The sequence below is a fragment of the Arachis hypogaea genome, chromosome 14 (genome assembly GCF_003086295.3).
Source record: "Arachis hypogaea cultivar Tifrunner chromosome 14, arahy.Tifrunner.gnm2.J5K5, whole genome shotgun sequence".
Taxonomy (NCBI): domain Eukaryota; kingdom Viridiplantae; phylum Streptophyta; class Magnoliopsida; order Fabales; family Fabaceae; genus Arachis; species Arachis hypogaea.
Genome location: NC_092049.1, coordinates 140,960,078 through 140,979,365, shown reverse-complemented (window position 1 = coordinate 140,979,365; position 19,288 = coordinate 140,960,078). Strand labels below are relative to the sequence as shown.

Here is a 19,288-nt window from a genome sequence, read left to right as displayed (position 1 = left end):
AGAAGAAATGAATGGGGTAATCATTTTTCCAATGTTCTTGCTTTTTGGTCTCAAATCAAAATATCCCGGTTTAACAACAAAGATTTGGTCTAGTCATAATCCAAGCCAATGAACCAATTATAGGAGTGGTAATGGGTAAGGTAAGATTTAAGAATTTGGGTTCTCTAAATTTTGAATTTCTCTTTAGAGAATAAAGTGTGATATCTCATTATTTATTTTATAGGTGGGATCAAGAGAAAATATGAGAGAAACCACACTTTATTCTCTAAAGTAAAAATTTAAAATTTAGAGGATCTAAATTCGAACCCACAACCTCTAGATGAATATGGGTAGACTGTGTCATTTGAGCTATAGCTCATTAGCTTTCCCTAAGCTATTGTCCACTTTTTAACCCAATAGATTAAGGCTTCATGATTTTTTTTTTTTTTTTTATAAATTTCTCACTAGAAAAAATGTCTCATGTTAGGAGGGTTGAATTTTCCATATTGTACAAGACATGAATTTACCATTGGAATTTTCAGACTATTTCACTCTTCATTCAATTGGCCATAACATTTTAATTCACAACTTGGTGATTCAAAAACTACCCTTTGTAAGGTCATAAATAATTTACCTTCTTTATCAGTTTGGATTTGCACATATATAAAATCAATATTGAAAATATCAGGACATTGGAGAACTATAGCCATAAAAATATATCCTCACTACAGGTCCCACCCATCTGACAATAAAAAAATTAAAAAAAAAAAAACATAAATAGTGAATTACAGCCACAACACCTTCACCAAAATAAACCAATGTACACAGTGATACAGAAATCCCCTAGAGCCTAACACATCTCATCAGCTTCACCACAAAAGGAAGCAAAATTAAAATACACAAAACAACATATTACAGAGCTTCCTGCATGCCACCAAATATATCAGTGCTCTTGACTCAGACCAATGTGGTCATTTTACATTACAAATCTCAGCACTAATTTTGCACAAAGAGGATAAAATATTAAAGGGGCAGGCATTTCAACCTACCACTCTCCTTTTTAAGCCTTCAACACTTGTGACATCCTTCATTAAGAAAAGGAAAAAAAAAAACAGCTTTTTTAATTTATGAAATACAAATTTACAATAATCCAATCTTCCATATCTTATATCTGTAATATACTTGGAGCTAGAGAGACCCTTTTCCTTATCACTTTCATCCATTAGAATCGGTGGATGGAGCATGGACTTGTCTGTCATCGGCATTTGACTCCGCAGCGAGCTCAATAGGGGTTCTTCCCTCATCATCTACAGCTTGAGGATCAGCTCCCCTGCATTGTTAAAAATTTTCAATAGAAGTCATAAAACCATTGCAAAGGAAGTATAGTATAAAGAATGATTCAATCAGCGAAAAAAGCACATTAGCATATTTCATGAACATTTAAATCACAACCATAGAAACAGTTGAAGCTGATACATGAAATACATCAGACTCACCTTGAAAGAAGTAATCTTGCAAATGTAGATTTGCCTTTGAGAATACAGCGATGTAATGGCGTTTGACCTCTCGAATCGGTTGCATTTACATTTGCACCATACTGTAGAAGGAGCTCCAGCATGCCAATATCTGCAGTTTCACAAGCAAGATGAAGCAGGGTAGACCCATCTAGGTTGTCAACGGCACGTCCTTCTTTAGAGCCTGCGTTCAAAGAGCTAGCAGAGGACCAGTCCAATGTGTTTCTCGATATAGAGCCGTGATCATGGTTTGTTTGCTCTTGTAATAGCATCACTTTAGCAAGGGTTAAAGAGCTGCTACACATTTGTTCATAAGCAGCATTGACATCAATGTCAGAATTAACAATGTATCGATACACGGTTTTTTTGTCATTAGCACGAACTGCTTCCCATATCTGTTGCGCCACCAGTAGACGGTATTGGCTGTCCTTTGGCTTGCGAACAAAAAGCTTCTCTGCGTACTGTCATGGAATAACAAATAATTGAGGAAGTTGTTTTCTGGTGCAATTAGAAGGTCACATAAAAAGGTAAAATGCATACAAATGTTCATTCCACAATTGTCTAATGGTTTGTGCTTTTGTGATAAAGATGCCTTTAGTAGCACCATTGATAATCGGATACATCTTACGCGATCGTGATGATTTTAGTAGCACTAATGCATTTTATTGACTTGTTACAATAGCACTTCATTGTCCGAAGTCAAAACCATAAACCATCATATTCCCTAAACTAATCAAAATTATATAGTAATTGTTACAGGCTTTGTTTTCTGCTCAGTAAGATCTGAAAGTATAAGAAGACTGCATATAACAGATATTATAATCATACCTTTGCATTGATAAACTTTTCCTTAACAGATAGAGACTCGGATTGAGAAGGTTTGCTGACGAAAAGTGCTAGTGATTTATCAGGCCTGCTTAACCTTCACGAGTAGTAGTGGATATCAATACTTGATCAAAGGTTCATAGAAATAAGTGGTCTAATGCAAAGATTGAGGAATTTTTACCCTGTAGAAACAAGATCAACCTGAAAGCCACTTCTCGATTGCAATAGTTCCTCCCAGACAGAGTTGGCAAAAGTATTCCCCAGAGACTGAAACAAACTTATTACAGAAGGTTCCCACACTTTAACATCCAGCGTAAGTGACCTGACCTGTAACAGAAGTGACGAAAAGGGTGCTACATGATCAATGTATTGAAGCAACATCGCAAACTAGAAACAGTTGTTGAATCCTAAATATCGAAGTTAGAAGATTTCAAAATTTGAAGTAAAGATTTTATAATATGCTCTTTGTGAAGCAACTTTACAGATGGTATTCGAAGTTAAAGAAAGAATTTTACATATAAGTACAGAGATCAAGAGAAATCCCTAGTGTGGCCTACCTTTGATATGTGTACACCAAGATTTCGATGAACACCAGAGCACTCGATGCAAACAAGAACACCAAGATTTAGTGATGCCCAATCAGGTTCAGGGGCACCACAATCAGCACATCTATCATTCCCACACACTTTTCGCAACACATCAATAGGCTTCTCAGTTTTAATACCGGATCGCTGCAGCTGCAAACTTCTCGAGTTGCGGTCCACATTTGCTGTAGCAGGATTTCTCTCTGCTGCAAATTCTTCAATAGCTGTGTGATCGAAATCTGAACTTTCAAAAGAACTACTCTCACTGGTAGACCTGTTATGAGCACTTCCCATTGGACTTGCAGGTAATAACTGAAAAAATTTGGGCACCATTAATCAAAGTTAACCGAAGTTCCATTGGAACATATCAAGCAAAAGTTTTTGGCAGTTACCCTTTCAGGAATCTGAGAACTCAACAATGAGGCAATAACACCTGTGATCTTTTCAATCCAATCCATTTGGTCCAGTGCGCTCTCTGCCTGCACTGACAAGAATAATTCCGGAATTAAACTATAAAGCCCTTACTATTATCCCTGTAATAATATCATAATCCAAGAAATTGCAAAATCATATCAAACAACCTGCAAAGTGTAGTTCTTTGTTGGTGAGATGATCCGGAAGCAAAACCTCAAATCTGATTGGTCAGCATCAACTTTGATTGTAGATGTAAGAAGGTTCACAGTATGATGAGCAACAGATTTCTCATCATGTACTCCACCATGATGATGAGAAGACAACCATCGACTTAAAAGTCCAGATCCAAGCTCAGAACTATTCCTTTGACCAGAATGTTGACTGCTAGATCCCTACACATGAGAATTAAAACAATAACATAAGGAGAATGAAGAAGCATATCAGCTCAAGTTATTCATAAACCAACTGATTTGTTCATGTTAGATTTCTAACCGATGACTTGCTGACTTGTTTACGGTAGTAATACAGCATTCCCCGACTATCAAGAACAAAAAACCTCCTCTTCCAATCTCCCCTTAAGTTTGACGATCGTTTTGAGAGATAACCCTGTCGAATAGTTTGGACCTAAAAATGATGTACAGACAAGAAAATGTTAGAGAAGCCATCTGGAGAAAATAATAACTAATTCTTTTTCATCATCAAATTTACAGGCCTCTTCTCCAACCTTTCCCTTTGCAGCAGATTGCATAACTGCCTCTATCATCTTATGTGAACTTCTACCAATGGCTTGTATGCCATCTCCATTAGGAGATCCACTAGAACCGTTTGAAGCCCATCTACTCTCTCGGTCAATCTGCCGTTTGTATTCTTGCATTCTTTCATTGAGAGCTGCCTGCTCATAATTGGACCTTTCTCTTGACTGTTGAGCATAAGTCAAGACCTGCAAAGGAACTAGCTTGGAGTAAATAACTTTTCATGCTTCACTTTATTATAATTTTACCAATTACATAAAATTCCATAGGAAAAAACAGTGTTTGGTGTTCAGAGACAAAGTTGATTTCAAACCTGGTTAATATATGGCTCCATCTGGTGCAACAATTCATACCCCTACAAATAAAATTTACTTAGGACAAGCACGGTGACAAAGAATATGGTGCAGAAGATACATATACGAACACAATGTCTACCTGTTTGAAGTAACGAAGATGTGCATCCATTGTCCCACTAACTGCTTCCAAAAATTCAAACCTCTTCTTGGCTTCAACATTTGACAAGGCAGTAACCTGGAGAGGTATTTTAACTTTGTGAAAAAAAATCATACCGTAATAACTTATTTATGTTATGATCAAATGAGTTTACTGACCAGATTAAACCGAGCTTGCTCAAATGTAGATCTTGCATTATGAAGCTCCTGAAACATTTCCTAATCATTTAGGAGTTCGAAGAATGGGATATTCGAGTGTCGAGTGTGAACATAAGCTGTCCCAAACAAATAAGACATACAAAAGCTTACCTCTTCTAGGGCATTAGCTACTTCACTTTTTGTGCCTTTTCTCAGTGACAGAAACCTTTCACGAGTCTGCAAAGATTATAGCAACTTGATGCTGAAGCTTAACATTGTTGTCTCCAGTTTAGTACATGTACTTTTATATTTAAGAAGTAAAGAGGCTACAGCAACCTACAAACTTAGAAAATTCTGAAAATTATGTTCTCAGAGACTTCTGTTTCAAGTCTAGGACCATTTTATAGTAGTGTATCAAAAATTGTTAAAATCTACCATATGTCCATAGATCTCTTTGTATCAGAATGAATCATTTAGTAGGCAATTGTATCCACATTCTCGATTCAGGAGGAACAAAACACCATGTGGGCAAATTATAAAGAATTTGTGATAGGAAATGTACCTGGTCATAAATAAGGCTAGCCTTGTCAAAGCGTTTCCGTGCTTCCTGCATCAGGAGGATCACTTAAAATATAGACAACTGCATAATTTGCTCATAGAAATTGAAATGCTCAAAAGTAACGGTATAATGATGTTAACGGAGCTACATTAGCATAGTGGTTTTCTTGTGAAAATCAAATTTTGAAATATCAAATGAAAATATAACATGAGAAATAACTATAAAAATATAGTACCTTGACCTCTTGCAAATCCATGTTGACAAACTGGAGCAATCTGTCATTTAACATATGCTCAACCTGAACAAAAGAAAATATATGTCAGTAGGATATTGGCACCAAGAGCTGATAGGAAAACAATGTCTTATTTATTGCTAACTAAACTTTTTACTTTTTCCCTTCATTTTCATAAAAGAAAAAAGGCATGTTAAGGAGTCAGTTGCAGTTATTAAAAGCTCGAAAGCATTTACAACACAATATCATACCTGTGATCGAAGGACCTCTTTGTATGTCCCAATTTCTCGTAAGGCTATAGTGAATTTGGTCATAACAGGGCCTGAAGTGCAGGAAGAAACTCAATCAGAAATTATTCCACAATCCTTAAGAGTTTAGTAAAAAATTACATGCAGGCTTAAATCAAAATATGTAGTTGGATAATCCTAAATACAGTAATCTTAATAATAGAGAAAAAGTTCAAGCAAATTCTCTCATCGAGAATCGCACTGTTGTGACAAAAGGGAAGCATAGTCATGTTAAGTGCAGTAAGTCATAACTTTTCTTGAATTTGCAACTTTCCTTGGGCACTAAGAAACATGATGACATTGAGGATACATTCATGTAAGCTAGGATGACAAACAAAGAACCTTTGATCAACCATCATTGAATAAATAAATAAATGCATACCTCCGAAAGCCACACTGATGGGATCATTATGCCCACCGCCAAAAGTTTCAAGGGCACTTGCAAATGCAATGTCTCCGTCATATGCCTCCCCAAGTCCTTCACTAGAAGGCACAACAGTGAAGACAATTAGATACTTAAAAATAAAAATATATTACCAATTGAACATGTTCTCAAAGGTTCATGGCTAGTAATCAACAAATAATGATAATGATAAGATGAAAACAATGACGTACGTATATTTTCTACATCCTTTGTAAAATTTTAAACTTCTCTCTCTCAAAGATTCAGCACTTTCCTCCATGCATTGTATCTGTCCACCAAAATATTAAAGGAGAAAACCATCTTAATTCTTAGCATATATCAAACCAATATATGATATTTGAACATGACTGCAGTGTATAAGACTTCTAAAACAGAGGAGAAGGAAGGGAAAAGACCAGCAAAGACCCTGCAGAATGAGGTACAACATGATAACAAATGATCACACATACTACAGAAAATTTTTTAACTGGAATCACATTTCATGACATTTAGCGCTGGTGGGGTAGCAAGGGCCAAAAATCACATGGACCCTCAGTTAATATAGCTCTTGCAAACTCTTGATGTCTATTTAACTCTCGCTGCTAGTGCTTACCGCAGCTCTACGTAAATCATAGCCACCTTCAACTTTCTTCAACCAAAAAGATCATCCAACAACCCTCCAGGCACGGCCGATCAGGTGTGCCACAAGTAACAGCCATCACTACCATGTCCAAATTCACAAATGTCCACAAAAAAATTTGCAATTACCTCAGGCAATAACAAAACTAAAGGGCACCTCACTAGGATATTTCATCTCCACAAAGATTCTGAGTATACAGGACTAGTAAACTTATTTACAAAATGTTTGGAACATATATGAGGGATGTTGACATGAACAGAAGGCCATAACATAACCCACTTTCTTCTAGCTTTCTTCCCTTGATTTTTTGTTGAGATTCCACATAATTCAAAAGGAACCATAGTGATTTTAGTGAAGAAACAAAGCTAAAGTTGAGTATCCAAACATGAGAATATTCACATTCCAGCTAACACTAACACTCCTTATCCTGTACAACATGTACAAAATCCACCGTTTTTTTTTTCCCAGCAAACACTAAAAACGCTTGATCAACATGAAATTCTACACCCCACCCAAGATTAAATTCTGACTAAGCAACAGAAACAAAAGAAAAAGTTTTGATTTTTGAGCTCAGAAACAAAAGGGTAAGAAGAGTGAGTGAGAGTGAGAGTGAGAGTGAGTGACCTGCTTCCGGAACATAGGAGAGTCATCTAGCTTTGCAAATTGCATTTTTGTTTGTTTGGGACCAAACAACAAACGATTCCAGTGCTTGATTCTGCAGTGTGTTGGTCTAAGAATAACTCTGATTCAGCATTTCATCATCAAATGCTGGATCTTGGAATCCAAAGCTCAGAAAAACACACACCCTCTTGCAACTTGCATCAACAAAATCTGAACTTTTTCCAGCTTCCAACTTCACACTTCACTCTTCACTGCCTCTGATTTCAGTGCCTCAAAAACCCTAAAACGGCAAAAGCACAGAAAACATGGACAACGTTGGAGTTTGAGGTCACATTAGATTTGATTTGTTTGATTTTTGTGTGTGTGAATGTTACTGCTTCAACTTCTCAAGTGAACAAAAGGGAAAGTGAAAAATAAAAATAAAAAAAGGGTCTTAAAAAATTTTCTTATTTTTCTTTATATTCTTTATTTTTACTATTTCTTATTATATATTGGGAATTGTTTAAACCCAAAATTACACTAATCAAACCAAAATCTTAATAAGAATCCCAAGAGAGACTAAAGTCACAACCCAATTGAGTTCCTTTTTATGCACCTTTCCCTTTCTTGCCCCCTTCTTTTTCTTTTCTCTCTTTTCCTTTTTAATTATTTTTATCAATTTTAAAATTAAAAAGACCCAATCTGATAATACTCAATTTGGTTCCTAAAATTACACTTGAGTCTCAATTTAGTCTTTAAAATTTTAATTGTATCAATTTAGTCTCTAAACTTTTTAATTGATTCTGTGACAGAAACCACTGTAACAACTAATGTAATTAAAATTTGAAAAATTCAAGAACTAAATTGAAGCAATTGAAATTTTAAAGGCTAAATTGAGACCGAGTGTTTCTCAAGACCCAATATATGATAATCATGATATCCATATTATAATATGTACTATATTGTCGTCATAATTAGCAGAGAATCGCAGATTAATTTATGTTTTCTTTTTATGTCCTTGATTCATTTCTTCGTGTACAGATAGGAACACCCATTTATTTTTATTTATTATTACAATCTAAGATTGGTGCAGCTATGTTTTGTCGAATTTTGACCATGATATGTTAAAGACTAATTAATATATATATATCATATTGAATTGATTCGATTACTTCAAAAGCTTAAGCGATAATAATGATAATGATTTTAATATCCTACTACTTACTAGATCTCATTTTAATATCTCATATTAAAATAGATACGTAAATTACTAAGTCTCTAACTTCTGATGAGATCATATAATACTAGTAGATCATTGTCATAATTATAAAGAAATATAAAATATAATGGTATATTAGACTAAATTCTAATTTAATATCTTAATTAAAATGGATATAGTAAATTCTCTTTAAATTACTTTAACTAAACTTCTTATGAAATTAAGTAACATCATGCAATTTTATGAATTTATTAACAGATACTAACATGTTTATTAGTTCATTCTTTTTATTTATTAAATATGTATAAAAATAATAAAAAAGAATTAATTAATATGACAAATAATTTATAATTTAACTAAGATTTCTTACATCCAAATCTTGAAAATAATAAAAAAATATCTTTTTACAAATTATATATAATAAAACATATTTTTTTTTTAAATTATACATTAATCTTTCTCATATTTTATGATATATATAATCAATTTATCATACTTATATAACTTTAAAATAAAAAAAAGACATTAGTTACAAAATTCAGAACATTATGCATTTTATAACTTAAATTTCAAAGATGCTAATTGATACCTCTATAAATATTAAAATAAAACATAGTTTAATCAAACCTACTGTATTAAACTACTTAGGTTAGTAAAATATTAATGCAAAACATTAAAAACTTAATTTTGATACATTATCAATATAAAAATAATTTTATATGTATATCCAATTATATAATATTACATCAACAAAAATAACTATTTTTTATATTTATAGTTTAAATAATTATTAAAAAAATAAATATAATTATACAATTATATAAAATATTTTACACTATAAATACATCAAATTAAACTCAAAGATTAATGGGGCATAATCTTTATGAGTAGAGCAAAGAGAATTATGATATTGAGAAGTGAAAAACGGGAAGAGGGAGGAAGCTTAGGTAGTAAAAACAACGTTGTATGTGTTGTACGACAAGAGGACGGAGTTACTTATTCCAACCAACCCAACACTGTGACACACAAACACCAATACCAACACCTTGTTTGATGGATAATGTTCTCTCACGCGCAACAATGGCGCGTGTATGAAGATGGTCTGCTCTGTCTTGTGGGCCTAAACCTCAGTTCCCTCCATTTCCTGGACCATCTTTTGGGCCCCACTCTCTAACCCCAATAACAATGCTCTCTCATCTTCATTCATTTCATTTTTCATTTTTTATTTTATCTTTTATTATTACCATTTTGGATATAGGGCATATCCCAAATCAATATGTGTGTGTTGTGTTAGACCCAACAATAATGCTCCTCAAACAAATCTTGGATCTTTATTTTTTGTGGTTTGTTTGCTCCATGTTTGGTTTCTTTTTCAATTTTGAACCTTCTAATCCAATAATAATAATAATAATAATAATAATAATAATAATAATAATAATAATAATAAATTCACTGATATTAGCCAAAAAAATTTTGATATGAAAACAAAATAAATGATATACTTTAACATAGTAATTTTTTGTGTTTTTTAAAATTGTGGGAGTACACAAATGGGAGAGTCCGATTTGTGTTTAAAAAGTTGAAAAAAATTCAATGTACACAAATTGGAGGGTCCGATTTGTGTTAAAAAATTGAAAAAACTCAGAGTATATAAATCGGACCATGTGAGTTGTTTGATTTTAAAATTTTGCTTAAGAAATCGCATGGTCCGACTTGTAGTTGGGCAAATATGAATTTCGAAAGCTAGAAAACGGACCCTCTGGATTGTTTGTTGTTGTCAATTTTTTTATGAAATGGAATATCAAATGCAATTCGAACCGTCAGTTTACTGATGGAGAACTCGAAATTAAAAAGTGGATCAAACACATATTCCCCATATTCCGTTTACTAAAAATGGAATATCAATTTTTTATCAAATGGAGTTCTGTTCCACTGACACTACATGGCTGTGAAGCACCTGTATTCCCCATATTTGAGTCCAACACCACTTTTGCTTCCATATTCAAATTAAAAAGTGGATCTTGGAATATAAGAAAAAGAATTAGGAATGCATTTCTCAAAATAAAATGTTTTATTAAATACTAATCATTATTGGTTGAGAAATGAAAAGTTAACATTCTACGTTTTATGACTTATTCCATAATTAATTGTAGGACTAAAAGCTATATTATTACATGAACAAAATATATTACTGGTTTACTTACCTTTAAGCATAACAATTTTGAATGAAACTAATAGCAAGTATCTTGATAAATATTTAAGCAAAAGTTTTTTTTTTTTTTTGCCCTTCTTAATTAGTTCAGGAAGAATATGGTAATCCAAGTACCTTTTTCCTATCCCAAAAAATAAAAAGTAAAAATGAAAACAAAATCAATTCAATCCAATTTATATGATATATTCAGTCTTAGTTGTATGACGTTCTAAAATTTTCGGTCAAACTAATAAATTTGACAAGTTATGTACTGATAATGAATTAAGAAGTAAACTTATAGAGACAAAAGGGAAAGGACAAGAGGATGTATTAACCTTCTAATTTTATATCTTGTTTCATATATTCCTATATATAATTAACAAGAATTTACTTTTTAATATCTCAAAAAATTGTGTTTGTGTACATACAATTATACAACCATCTTATTTTTCCGAATTTTCTTTTTGTCATGAATTCCTGATTTTGATAGATGATAAGGTAATATACATCAAGGAATCAAAGCTGAATGCATAAAAGTAAGGAAATGAAAGAATCCAAGAACTTGTAAGCATGATATTTGTTGCATTACCACTTTCACTGTGAGCCAAAAACATGATTAAAGTAAAAACCAAAATACAAAAAGACAAAAAAAATTGCTGGACAGTAGTAACTATTAAGCATGGAAGCAGCATGAAGTATGTACTTCTATAGGTACATACACTATGCATTTAACACTTCTACAAATAAGTTTCACTATCACTATGCTCTTTGTATAAAAACTAATTATTTGTTGCATAAATTCTACTCAAAAATCTTACTTAAGATTAGTTTAATATCGAATGATGGGACTTTAAGTGGCAAACAAAACCGAGATAGGTTTGAAATTTTGTCCAGATATTTCACTTCTTTTATTATTAGGATTCTGATTGAGAAAAGAATTAATATCTTAACATGTAAAAGGTGGAAATAATAGTAGAATACTAATGTCTTTTGTTTTTTCATTACTAATTTTCAAATTAAAAAAAAAATGTATAACCTACCTGTTCCTACATATAGCTTACATGACAAAGCAAATTTAACTCTAGATTAAAGGAGTCTATAACACTTCTTTTGGTGCTATATCCTTCACCTTGCACTTCATAAAGTAAAATGAGCCAATTCAATGAACCATAATCTCTTTCACAATATATAATCAAGAGCATAAAATGAAAGACAACTAAGAAAATATCTTCAATAGTGTCATCATCTGTACAACCGCTATTATTGGCTGCTGAAATACTACTAATCTATGAAAAACAATAAATGCAGTAACTTCCAATTTTTCCAATTTTTTCAAATGTGTTGTAAAATCCTAGGATGCTAGTAATCAACCACAAAAGATATGCAAAAAAAAAGGGGAGGAAATGGAGGAAGCAAATGCTGCACATATTCTTCTAGAAGCTACTCTTGATAAATGATGAAAACCACTGGTACCTAAAAGTGTTTTATGTACACTGCTCTAGTGTTCTGAACTTGTTGCATCATAGTTTATCAGCAATTCTTCCTAAAGCATCTGCAAGCTTATCCAGCACAGCAACAATGTTACTTGCTGTGTCTTTCTGCTGTTGCCGATCCAATTGGAAATTGACGTTCTGAGCTTCGAGTTGATCGCGCAGCATCCTGCCGTTTTTTTCTAACACATCAATTAGTTGACTCTGCAGAGTTTCTTCTTCCGAATCAACTGAAAACCGCTTCCTCTTTCGTTCTCCTTGAGATGTAGAATCCGGATTTGAAGCTGGTTGTTTCTCATTAGTAGCATCTATAGGGTAAAAGAAAATGTCTAAACAAATTAAATTCTATTTGACAATGTCATCATGGAACTTAACTCTGTAACATTGTAATGGTCAAAATTTTAACCTTTGATCCTACTCATATGCCTTATACATGAAGCTGTACTTAAGCTAAAACTCAGGAGCTCAAGTAAGGGCATAATCAAAGCTTATGCACAGAAGGATCTATACTTTGTGGAGAAAATTCTTCCAGTCATGTCATATAAGATACATACTTGATTACCATTTAGGTAAGTGTAACATGTGTGGATTGCCAAAAATATACAATGTTACACTGGGACAAGTAGTGTTATTCAATGACTTACTTCAAAGGTGCACAATATCCCAGTAAAAAACTATTCATGCACATGTATGGAGTTTCAAATCAAGTTCATTTACTGAAGATTCATGTGTTACAGAGCTTTCAACAAAATTTCAAGCAACAATCATACGTTATATTTCATTACATTACACTTGTCAAATACTAATTACACATAAATAATCGTTAGAAAATGCTCTATTGTAACTTACAAGTCTGGATTAGGAAAAAGCTAATCAAGAAAAGAGTAAAAAAAGGAAGTAAGTTGTCACTGATGAATTTCAGCTTTACTTAGGAGGTCAGATTTTACCATATTGTGAACAAGAGTAAACACATTAAACCAGTCTCCTTGTTTTAGCTTTTCAGGTACAATTTAGCCTTTGTACTAAAACATTAATGTTGTGCCCAGAACACACAAGCCATATTGGAACAAACACAAGGTTCATTTGCGAACAATCAACATGTTTCTTGAGCTAAGCACTATCGATATCATTCCTTCACAAAATAATATCCACAATTCTCAACCTATCATCAATTCATCCTAATGAAACACATCATTACCTTGAGCATTGCCTTCCCCTTGGAGGGGTGGTTGATACTGCTTCTCCGCTGTAAATCAGAAGAGAAAGGCAGGAAAAGTTAAATAAATAAGAAAAAAAAAAGAGAATGAATGCACTGTCATCCAAATACCACCCCCAACTTTTCCACCTTCTTAGCAAAACAATATTATTGATATATGACAGATAATAGTGTAGTCTCACTAGTCTGATCCCTGTAACCGAAAACTCCACAGTCATTGTAAAAACAAACAAGACAGCACCATTACTATAAACAATAAATAAGATTGAAAAAACTCATACCATTGAAGTAGTTGATATTAAAAATTACAATTTTTGCACTTATCAGCTAATCAGCTAAACAACAATAAATTTCGGCAACATTGCAGCAGTTCATAAGTGCAGAGTTTCAAACCTGAGATAGGAATAACAGGATGAGGAACATTCTTATTCCCAGAAACAAAAACCTCGTCCCTCTCAGAATCAGAGAATAATCCATCCTCACCTCCACCACCAACACTCACCCTCCTATTACTGTCATAAATGTGCACCTCAGCATCATCACCACCTTCCACTTCCTCCGCCACCTTCGCCGCCGTCGCAGAACTCGCCGGAATCACCGCCAACGCCGGAGAAACCGCAGCGTCAAGTATATCATACACCTCCTTATCAAAATACCCCGGTAACTTTCTCTCCCTCCTCATATCGTTTCTCATAACCCAAAACGACTCCGTTTCATCCCGTGCCCTAGACTCCCACTCCTTAAAGCCACGTTTTGCGAAAACAGAGAAAAAGAAACACTATTCAAATTCAAACGCATAATTCGATAACTGATTTTTATTAATAAGCAATTCTGAACTGAAATTGAGTTTAATCCAATCACGACGCAGCTAAAAACGCACCTTGATCTTCTTGTAATCGCCGGCGAGGTTGCTCCACCGTTTCCGACACTGAACCGGTTCGCGGTTCACGCCGTGCTTCTTACAGTACGACGATACCAGCTGCCACTTAGGCTCCGGCGAACCGATCGACGGCGAACCTACGGCGGACCGGCCAGGTCGGAACCTGGTTTCGGCGTCGGTCTTTCCCTGAATTAGTACCAAGATCTCCTGCCGCGTCCACCGCGGCAGCCTCGCCGTCGGTTTGCCGTCATCTCCGCCGTCTGGAGCCGCGGAAACTGGCTGCGCTCCGTTGACGGCTCCGTCGTGTTCGCCGTTAAACAGAACTCGTTCCTCCAAAACCATAATGGAAAAGAGGGTTTTAAAAATCACGTGACTCGCACGTGTCGGTTTCTGACGGTGTTTTTTGGGGATAGTCCCGTTACGGCGTTTTTAAAGAGAGGGTTTGGGTTTAGTTCATGGCTTCTCCGTAAGACTAAGGATTGAAAGAGAGAAAAGAAAAAAAAGGAAAAAAAAAAAAATTGAAGAACGAGAGAGAGAAAAAAGAGAGAGAAAGAAAGACAGAAAGGGTTTGCGATCTTTATGAGTGTAATTGGGGTGTTTTTATTTTTCTAAATTTTTAAGGGTTTTTGTTTTTTAGTAATTTTCACTGGCTTTAGTGTACACTAAATAGGTTCTTGGCCCTTAACTCCTAAACAAGGTTTTTGTTTATGATATAATCTAATAATTAATAATTGATTACTATTTATTGGGGGTCGTATCCTTATCTTTTGATTCTTCAAAATTAATGGGGTTTTCTTTCTTGGCAAAAGGTTACTTGCTGGGTTGGTTTGACATCAAATTCCTGAAACAGCACTTTCATTTCATTATCTTATGCTATCAGATCCTAATTAGTATAACCAATTGGGTTAGTCGAGTGGTCAGCTCACTCGTTCACTTAAGCAAGTGTCGGAAGTTTGAATCCCGCCTTGTGCATGCAGCAACTTATTGGCCAGCGGCAGACTTTTAAATGGAGCTCCGATCCGCGACGAATTAATTCTTAACCTGTTGGACTAGGAGATACCGTGGGCAACAAAAAAAAAAATCCTAATTTGTATTTTTCTAACTCCTGATTTAGGTCATTTTCTAAACGTTTCAAACATGAATTGTACCTTTCTCTTCATGTTTAGGGGTGGTTCAATGTAACTTATAAAAATATAAATAGTTAAATACCACCCACAGTTTTTACTCCACTACTTTATTATTTATTTTCCAATTTTTATTCTGAGGGATCAATCAAAGGTGAATAATGAAAGAATCATCCTTTTAAATAGGTAACCTCAAAAGTGATTAGTACTCTTAAGCCTATAAATTGTGTGTGGAAGGTGGACCATGGTGTTGATAAGGGCATGCTAACCCTACCACTTAAGATTAAAACCATTCATTTTTTTTTTCTTTCTCAATACCTCTCTTATCTTAAGGAATAATTCCCCTCTCAAATACTTGGCTTAATGGCTAATGCTTGTGTTTAATGGATGGACCCTCCATTAAAGCCACTTTTAGTTTTAGTGTTTGCAACCTTTTGACAAAACCTTAATTAAGGTAGTACCACTATTAGGCACTAGTCTAACACCATCAAGGATAATAATTAATTTTCAGTGACACGCCATTTCTCTAAGGTGTGTGTGACCCATATATAAAAGCAATTTGAATAATTCAGTTTAATATTGATTCATTTATTGATTCTTTTTAAGTTGTGATGTGGAGTCAATATTTATTTATGCTAGCACAAAAACACTGGTATGAATAAATATATGTTTTACTAATCATTTAAATGAGAACAAAATACACAAAATAAATGAATGTCCTTTTTTTTATACCCCCAATATTAATTTGATTATTTTTAGAAAAATAATTTTAAAAAATCAACTATAGAAAATTGAATATAACTTTGTAGAAAAGAAATGTATAAACTCAATTGCAGTCGACTTCACGTGAAGTTGATAACTGAAAGCAGTTAGATGATTTGACTAATTTGACTAAAATTTCATCTAACGACTCTCATTTATCAACTTCACATGAAGTTAACTGCACCTGAGTTTCCATTGAAAAGAAAACACTTTAACCTAACTAAAAATTCTTGGTTAAAGCCTTATATTTATAGCGTTGACTTGAGGGAAAAAGAAGATAATAAACTATGAATAACTAACTTTTCTCTCTAACATGCAAATACTATAATAATATGTATATATTTTTTTTTTTTTTTTTTTTTACTTAATATGTATAATATATGTATAAATGTATTTAGTTAATCCACTATCATTTATGTTTTTTCTTTTTTATATTTAGTTAACCACCATAGTCATATTATTCTAGCTAAATTGAAAGATCATCATAAAAATATGAACGAAGTTGGAAGGATCGATAATAATTCTGAATATAGTTTATTGAATTATGAATTAGAGGATAAGTAGCAGGTCATATTCTCTGTGTGGACCTGAATGATGGGGGACCAGAGTGGAATCTCTCGAAGAATTCCATGATTAAGCATCAAATTATACTAATACAACATCAACATCGAAAATATATGCATCAACAATACAAACAACATGAATTCATAACGTAATTGCAATAATTAATTAGTGAATTAGGAAAGTTAATTAATGAGAGTGTTAATTCAAAGAGATCACTGTCATTTATTTGTGTACAATAAGCCATAATAGCCGTTCAGTATTTACTTGATAATGCGTTTACGACTCTACTAATTTAACTGAATTTGATAAAATTTATTGAAGAGGTATTTGATCTTTTTTAAAAATCTTAAATTAACATTTTATATTTGGTAAAACATAAGGTTCATCTAGTTGTTAAATTTTCAACTAAACTCATCTTCTATATTGAGAGATCCTTAATTTTTAAGTGAGAATAAACTTAATTATTCTAATGGCTAACTAAAAAAATTTGAGACGGAAGAGAAAAAAATATAAAAAAAAAATACTAATAACAACATTTATTATTACTATTTGTCTTTTTATGTTTTGTATAAGGTATTCTTATTTATTGTTAATGATAGATCAATTTTAATAAAATAATTTTTATAGTGTATAAATAAATTCTATTATGCAAACTCTTGTGCAGAAGGAATGACCAATTATAGTTATAATTTATTTTTTGGCTATCTTGCGTTCTTTAATTTACCTTCTTATATTTTTTTTCGTCTTTATACCAATTTTATCGACATCTCATTTTTAAGAAGTTTGTTTTTCTTTGGGTTTTAAGCTTTGTTGTTAATAAAAAATAGATAAATTTTATTAATAAAGGAAAAATAGTTGAAAATCATAACTCATCATTCTAATTAGGATTTAGCTAACACGTAGCTTTTTAGGATACATAACAAGCTTACTATTAGTAATTTTTATTTAATAGATATAAAATAAATATATTAAAAATTTAAATTTTTTGTATTTTTAACAAAAAAAAATTTCAATTTATAATGTTAATCTATACTTTTAAAACACATGATAGATAAACCCTTTTAATTATTATTTGAATGGCTTGTTTGGCCCAAATCGTACTTGCAGGTTTTATTATTATTTTTTTTTTTGGACTCGGCAGGTTTTATTATTTATTATTTTGTTTTTGGTCAAGAGAGGTTTTATTATTTGAATGGCTGTGTTTGTTCTTGGGTCAACCAAGTAATTAGCAATCGAGATGGACTAAGCCCAAAAAAAAAAAAATTGAGATGGTCAAAAATGGAATAAATAAAAAATATAATATAGTTTTTTTTTCCATCTTAAAAAATAAAATAAAAGAAACGTTAATCTTATTTCTCTATTTCATGAAGTCATATATAAATATTTGTATTTAATATTTTATATAACATAATAAATGAAAAATAACTTTAACTACGTGATTAAGCAAATGACAGAATTAGCCACACTAAATTCCCACATTAGTTCCTTCTTTTTTCCTCTAAAGTCTTAACCATGTTACACACAGACACACATTCTCACGAAAGTTACGTAATCTTTGAGTGTTTTTTTTTTTTAACAATGTTATGTTAATTGTAGTATTTTACAATAAAAATTAAAAACTAATTATCAAATTAGTTGCTAATGTAAAACTTATGATTTACAGAAATCGATACGGATATGGAACACTACACAACACAAGATATGTGGTCACACAAATTTAAAATTCTTATAAGATACAGAGACACGTTATATTATAATATTTTAATATTTTTATTAATACTAAAATATAAATTAATCTTTTAATTATTTTTAATATTTGTTTTAATTATATAAAGTATTTAAAATATTTTTATTTTAATAATTAATAATATATACTATTTCTAAACTTATATAAAAAATACATGTTAAGAATAAAATTGAATACACAGACACATTTGATATTTAAGTGTGTTTAAGCGTATACACACATGTCTAACAAGTATCGATGAGTGTCGTGTTCTACACGTGAATACCACAAATCAAAAAAGTGTTTGGGTTTCCTAGGATAAAACACATAAAATATAAAATATATAATAAAAACGAATTATAACAGATATATTTATATATAAATATATAATAATTATTTTTAATGTAATTTTCCCTTTTTGTTTTTCTCTTCTTTGTGTAGATTTTGATGTGGCTAAGCTGAAGAACAGCGAAGTAACATTAATGACACAATCATGCAAATCTGGGACAAGTCAAACGAAGCTGAGAAGCTCAACTATATTCTCCTCCTTCCAACTGAAACATTAAAAAATAATAAAAAATAATTTAAAAAAAAACATCTCCGACACCTGATCATGAAGTCGTTAAACCAACAAAACCGAACAAAATAAAAAACGGATTTTTAATCTGTCCCAGATAACTTCCTACCTCACCGGAAGTTTGAGAGTTCCGGCAACATCACCGAAGCTCAAAAAACAC

The 19,288-nt window shown here is 32.5% G+C and overlaps 2 protein-coding genes across 2 annotated transcripts; both read right to left on the bottom strand.

Annotated features, from left to right (window-relative positions):
* Positions 1-638: 638 nt before the first annotated feature.
* On the bottom strand, positions 639-7,984 carry LOC112798064 (ADP-ribosylation factor GTPase-activating protein AGD3-like). The gene is made up of 19 exons (XM_025841220.3): positions 7,404-7,984; positions 6,352-6,428; positions 6,119-6,219; positions 5,701-5,771; positions 5,453-5,515; positions 5,221-5,265; positions 4,830-4,895; positions 4,680-4,727; positions 4,504-4,599; positions 4,382-4,423; positions 4,041-4,256; positions 3,809-3,940; positions 3,484-3,708; positions 3,295-3,381; positions 2,876-3,214; positions 2,500-2,645; positions 2,322-2,415; positions 1,476-1,954; positions 639-1,309 (listed from the first exon to the last, which is right to left on the bottom strand). The coding sequence occupies exons 1-19, from the start codon at positions 7,446-7,448 to the stop codon at positions 1,195-1,197; spliced, it is 2,487 nt and encodes an 828-aa protein (XP_025697005.1). The 5' UTR covers positions 7,449-7,984; the 3' UTR covers positions 639-1,194.
* A 3,968-nt stretch (positions 7,985-11,952) lies between these two features.
* Positions 11,953-15,082, bottom strand: LOC112798063 (trihelix transcription factor ASR3-like). The gene is made up of 4 exons (XM_025841219.3): positions 14,376-15,082; positions 13,889-14,234; positions 13,478-13,525; positions 11,953-12,587 (listed from the first exon to the last, which is right to left on the bottom strand). Exons 1-4 carry the CDS (start codon positions 14,715-14,717, stop codon positions 12,310-12,312), a joined length of 1,014 nt encoding a protein of 337 aa, XP_025697004.1. The 5' UTR covers positions 14,718-15,082; the 3' UTR covers positions 11,953-12,309.
* Positions 15,083-19,288: the final 4,206 nt, after the last annotated feature.

Excerpts from the sequence above, each read along its gene's own strand:
- LOC112798063 (XM_025841219.3), bottom strand. The coding sequence starts at position 14,717 with ATGGTTTTGGAGGAACGAGTTCTGTTTAACGGCGAACACGACGGAGCC. Across the intron at positions 13,526-13,888 it reads TCCTGTTATTCCTATCTCAG|CGGAGAAGCAGTATCAACCA; the intron begins GTTTGAAACTCT and ends TCTGATTTACAG. Across the intron at positions 12,588-13,477 it reads AGGGGAAGGCAATGCTCAAG|ATGCTACTAATGAGAAACAA; the intron begins GTAATGATGTGT and ends TTTACCCTATAG.
- LOC112798064 (XM_025841220.3), bottom strand. The coding sequence starts at position 7,448 with ATGCAATTTGCAAAGCTAGATGACTCTCCTATGTTCCGGAAGCAG. Across the intron at positions 1,955-2,321 it reads AAAAGTTTATCAATGCAAAG|TACGCAGAGAAGCTTTTTGT; the intron begins GTATGATTATAA and ends ATTCCATGACAG. Across the intron at positions 1,310-1,475 it reads GCAAGATTACTTCTTTCAAG|GGGAGCTGATCCTCAAGCTG; the intron begins GTGAGTCTGATG and ends TTAACAATGCAG.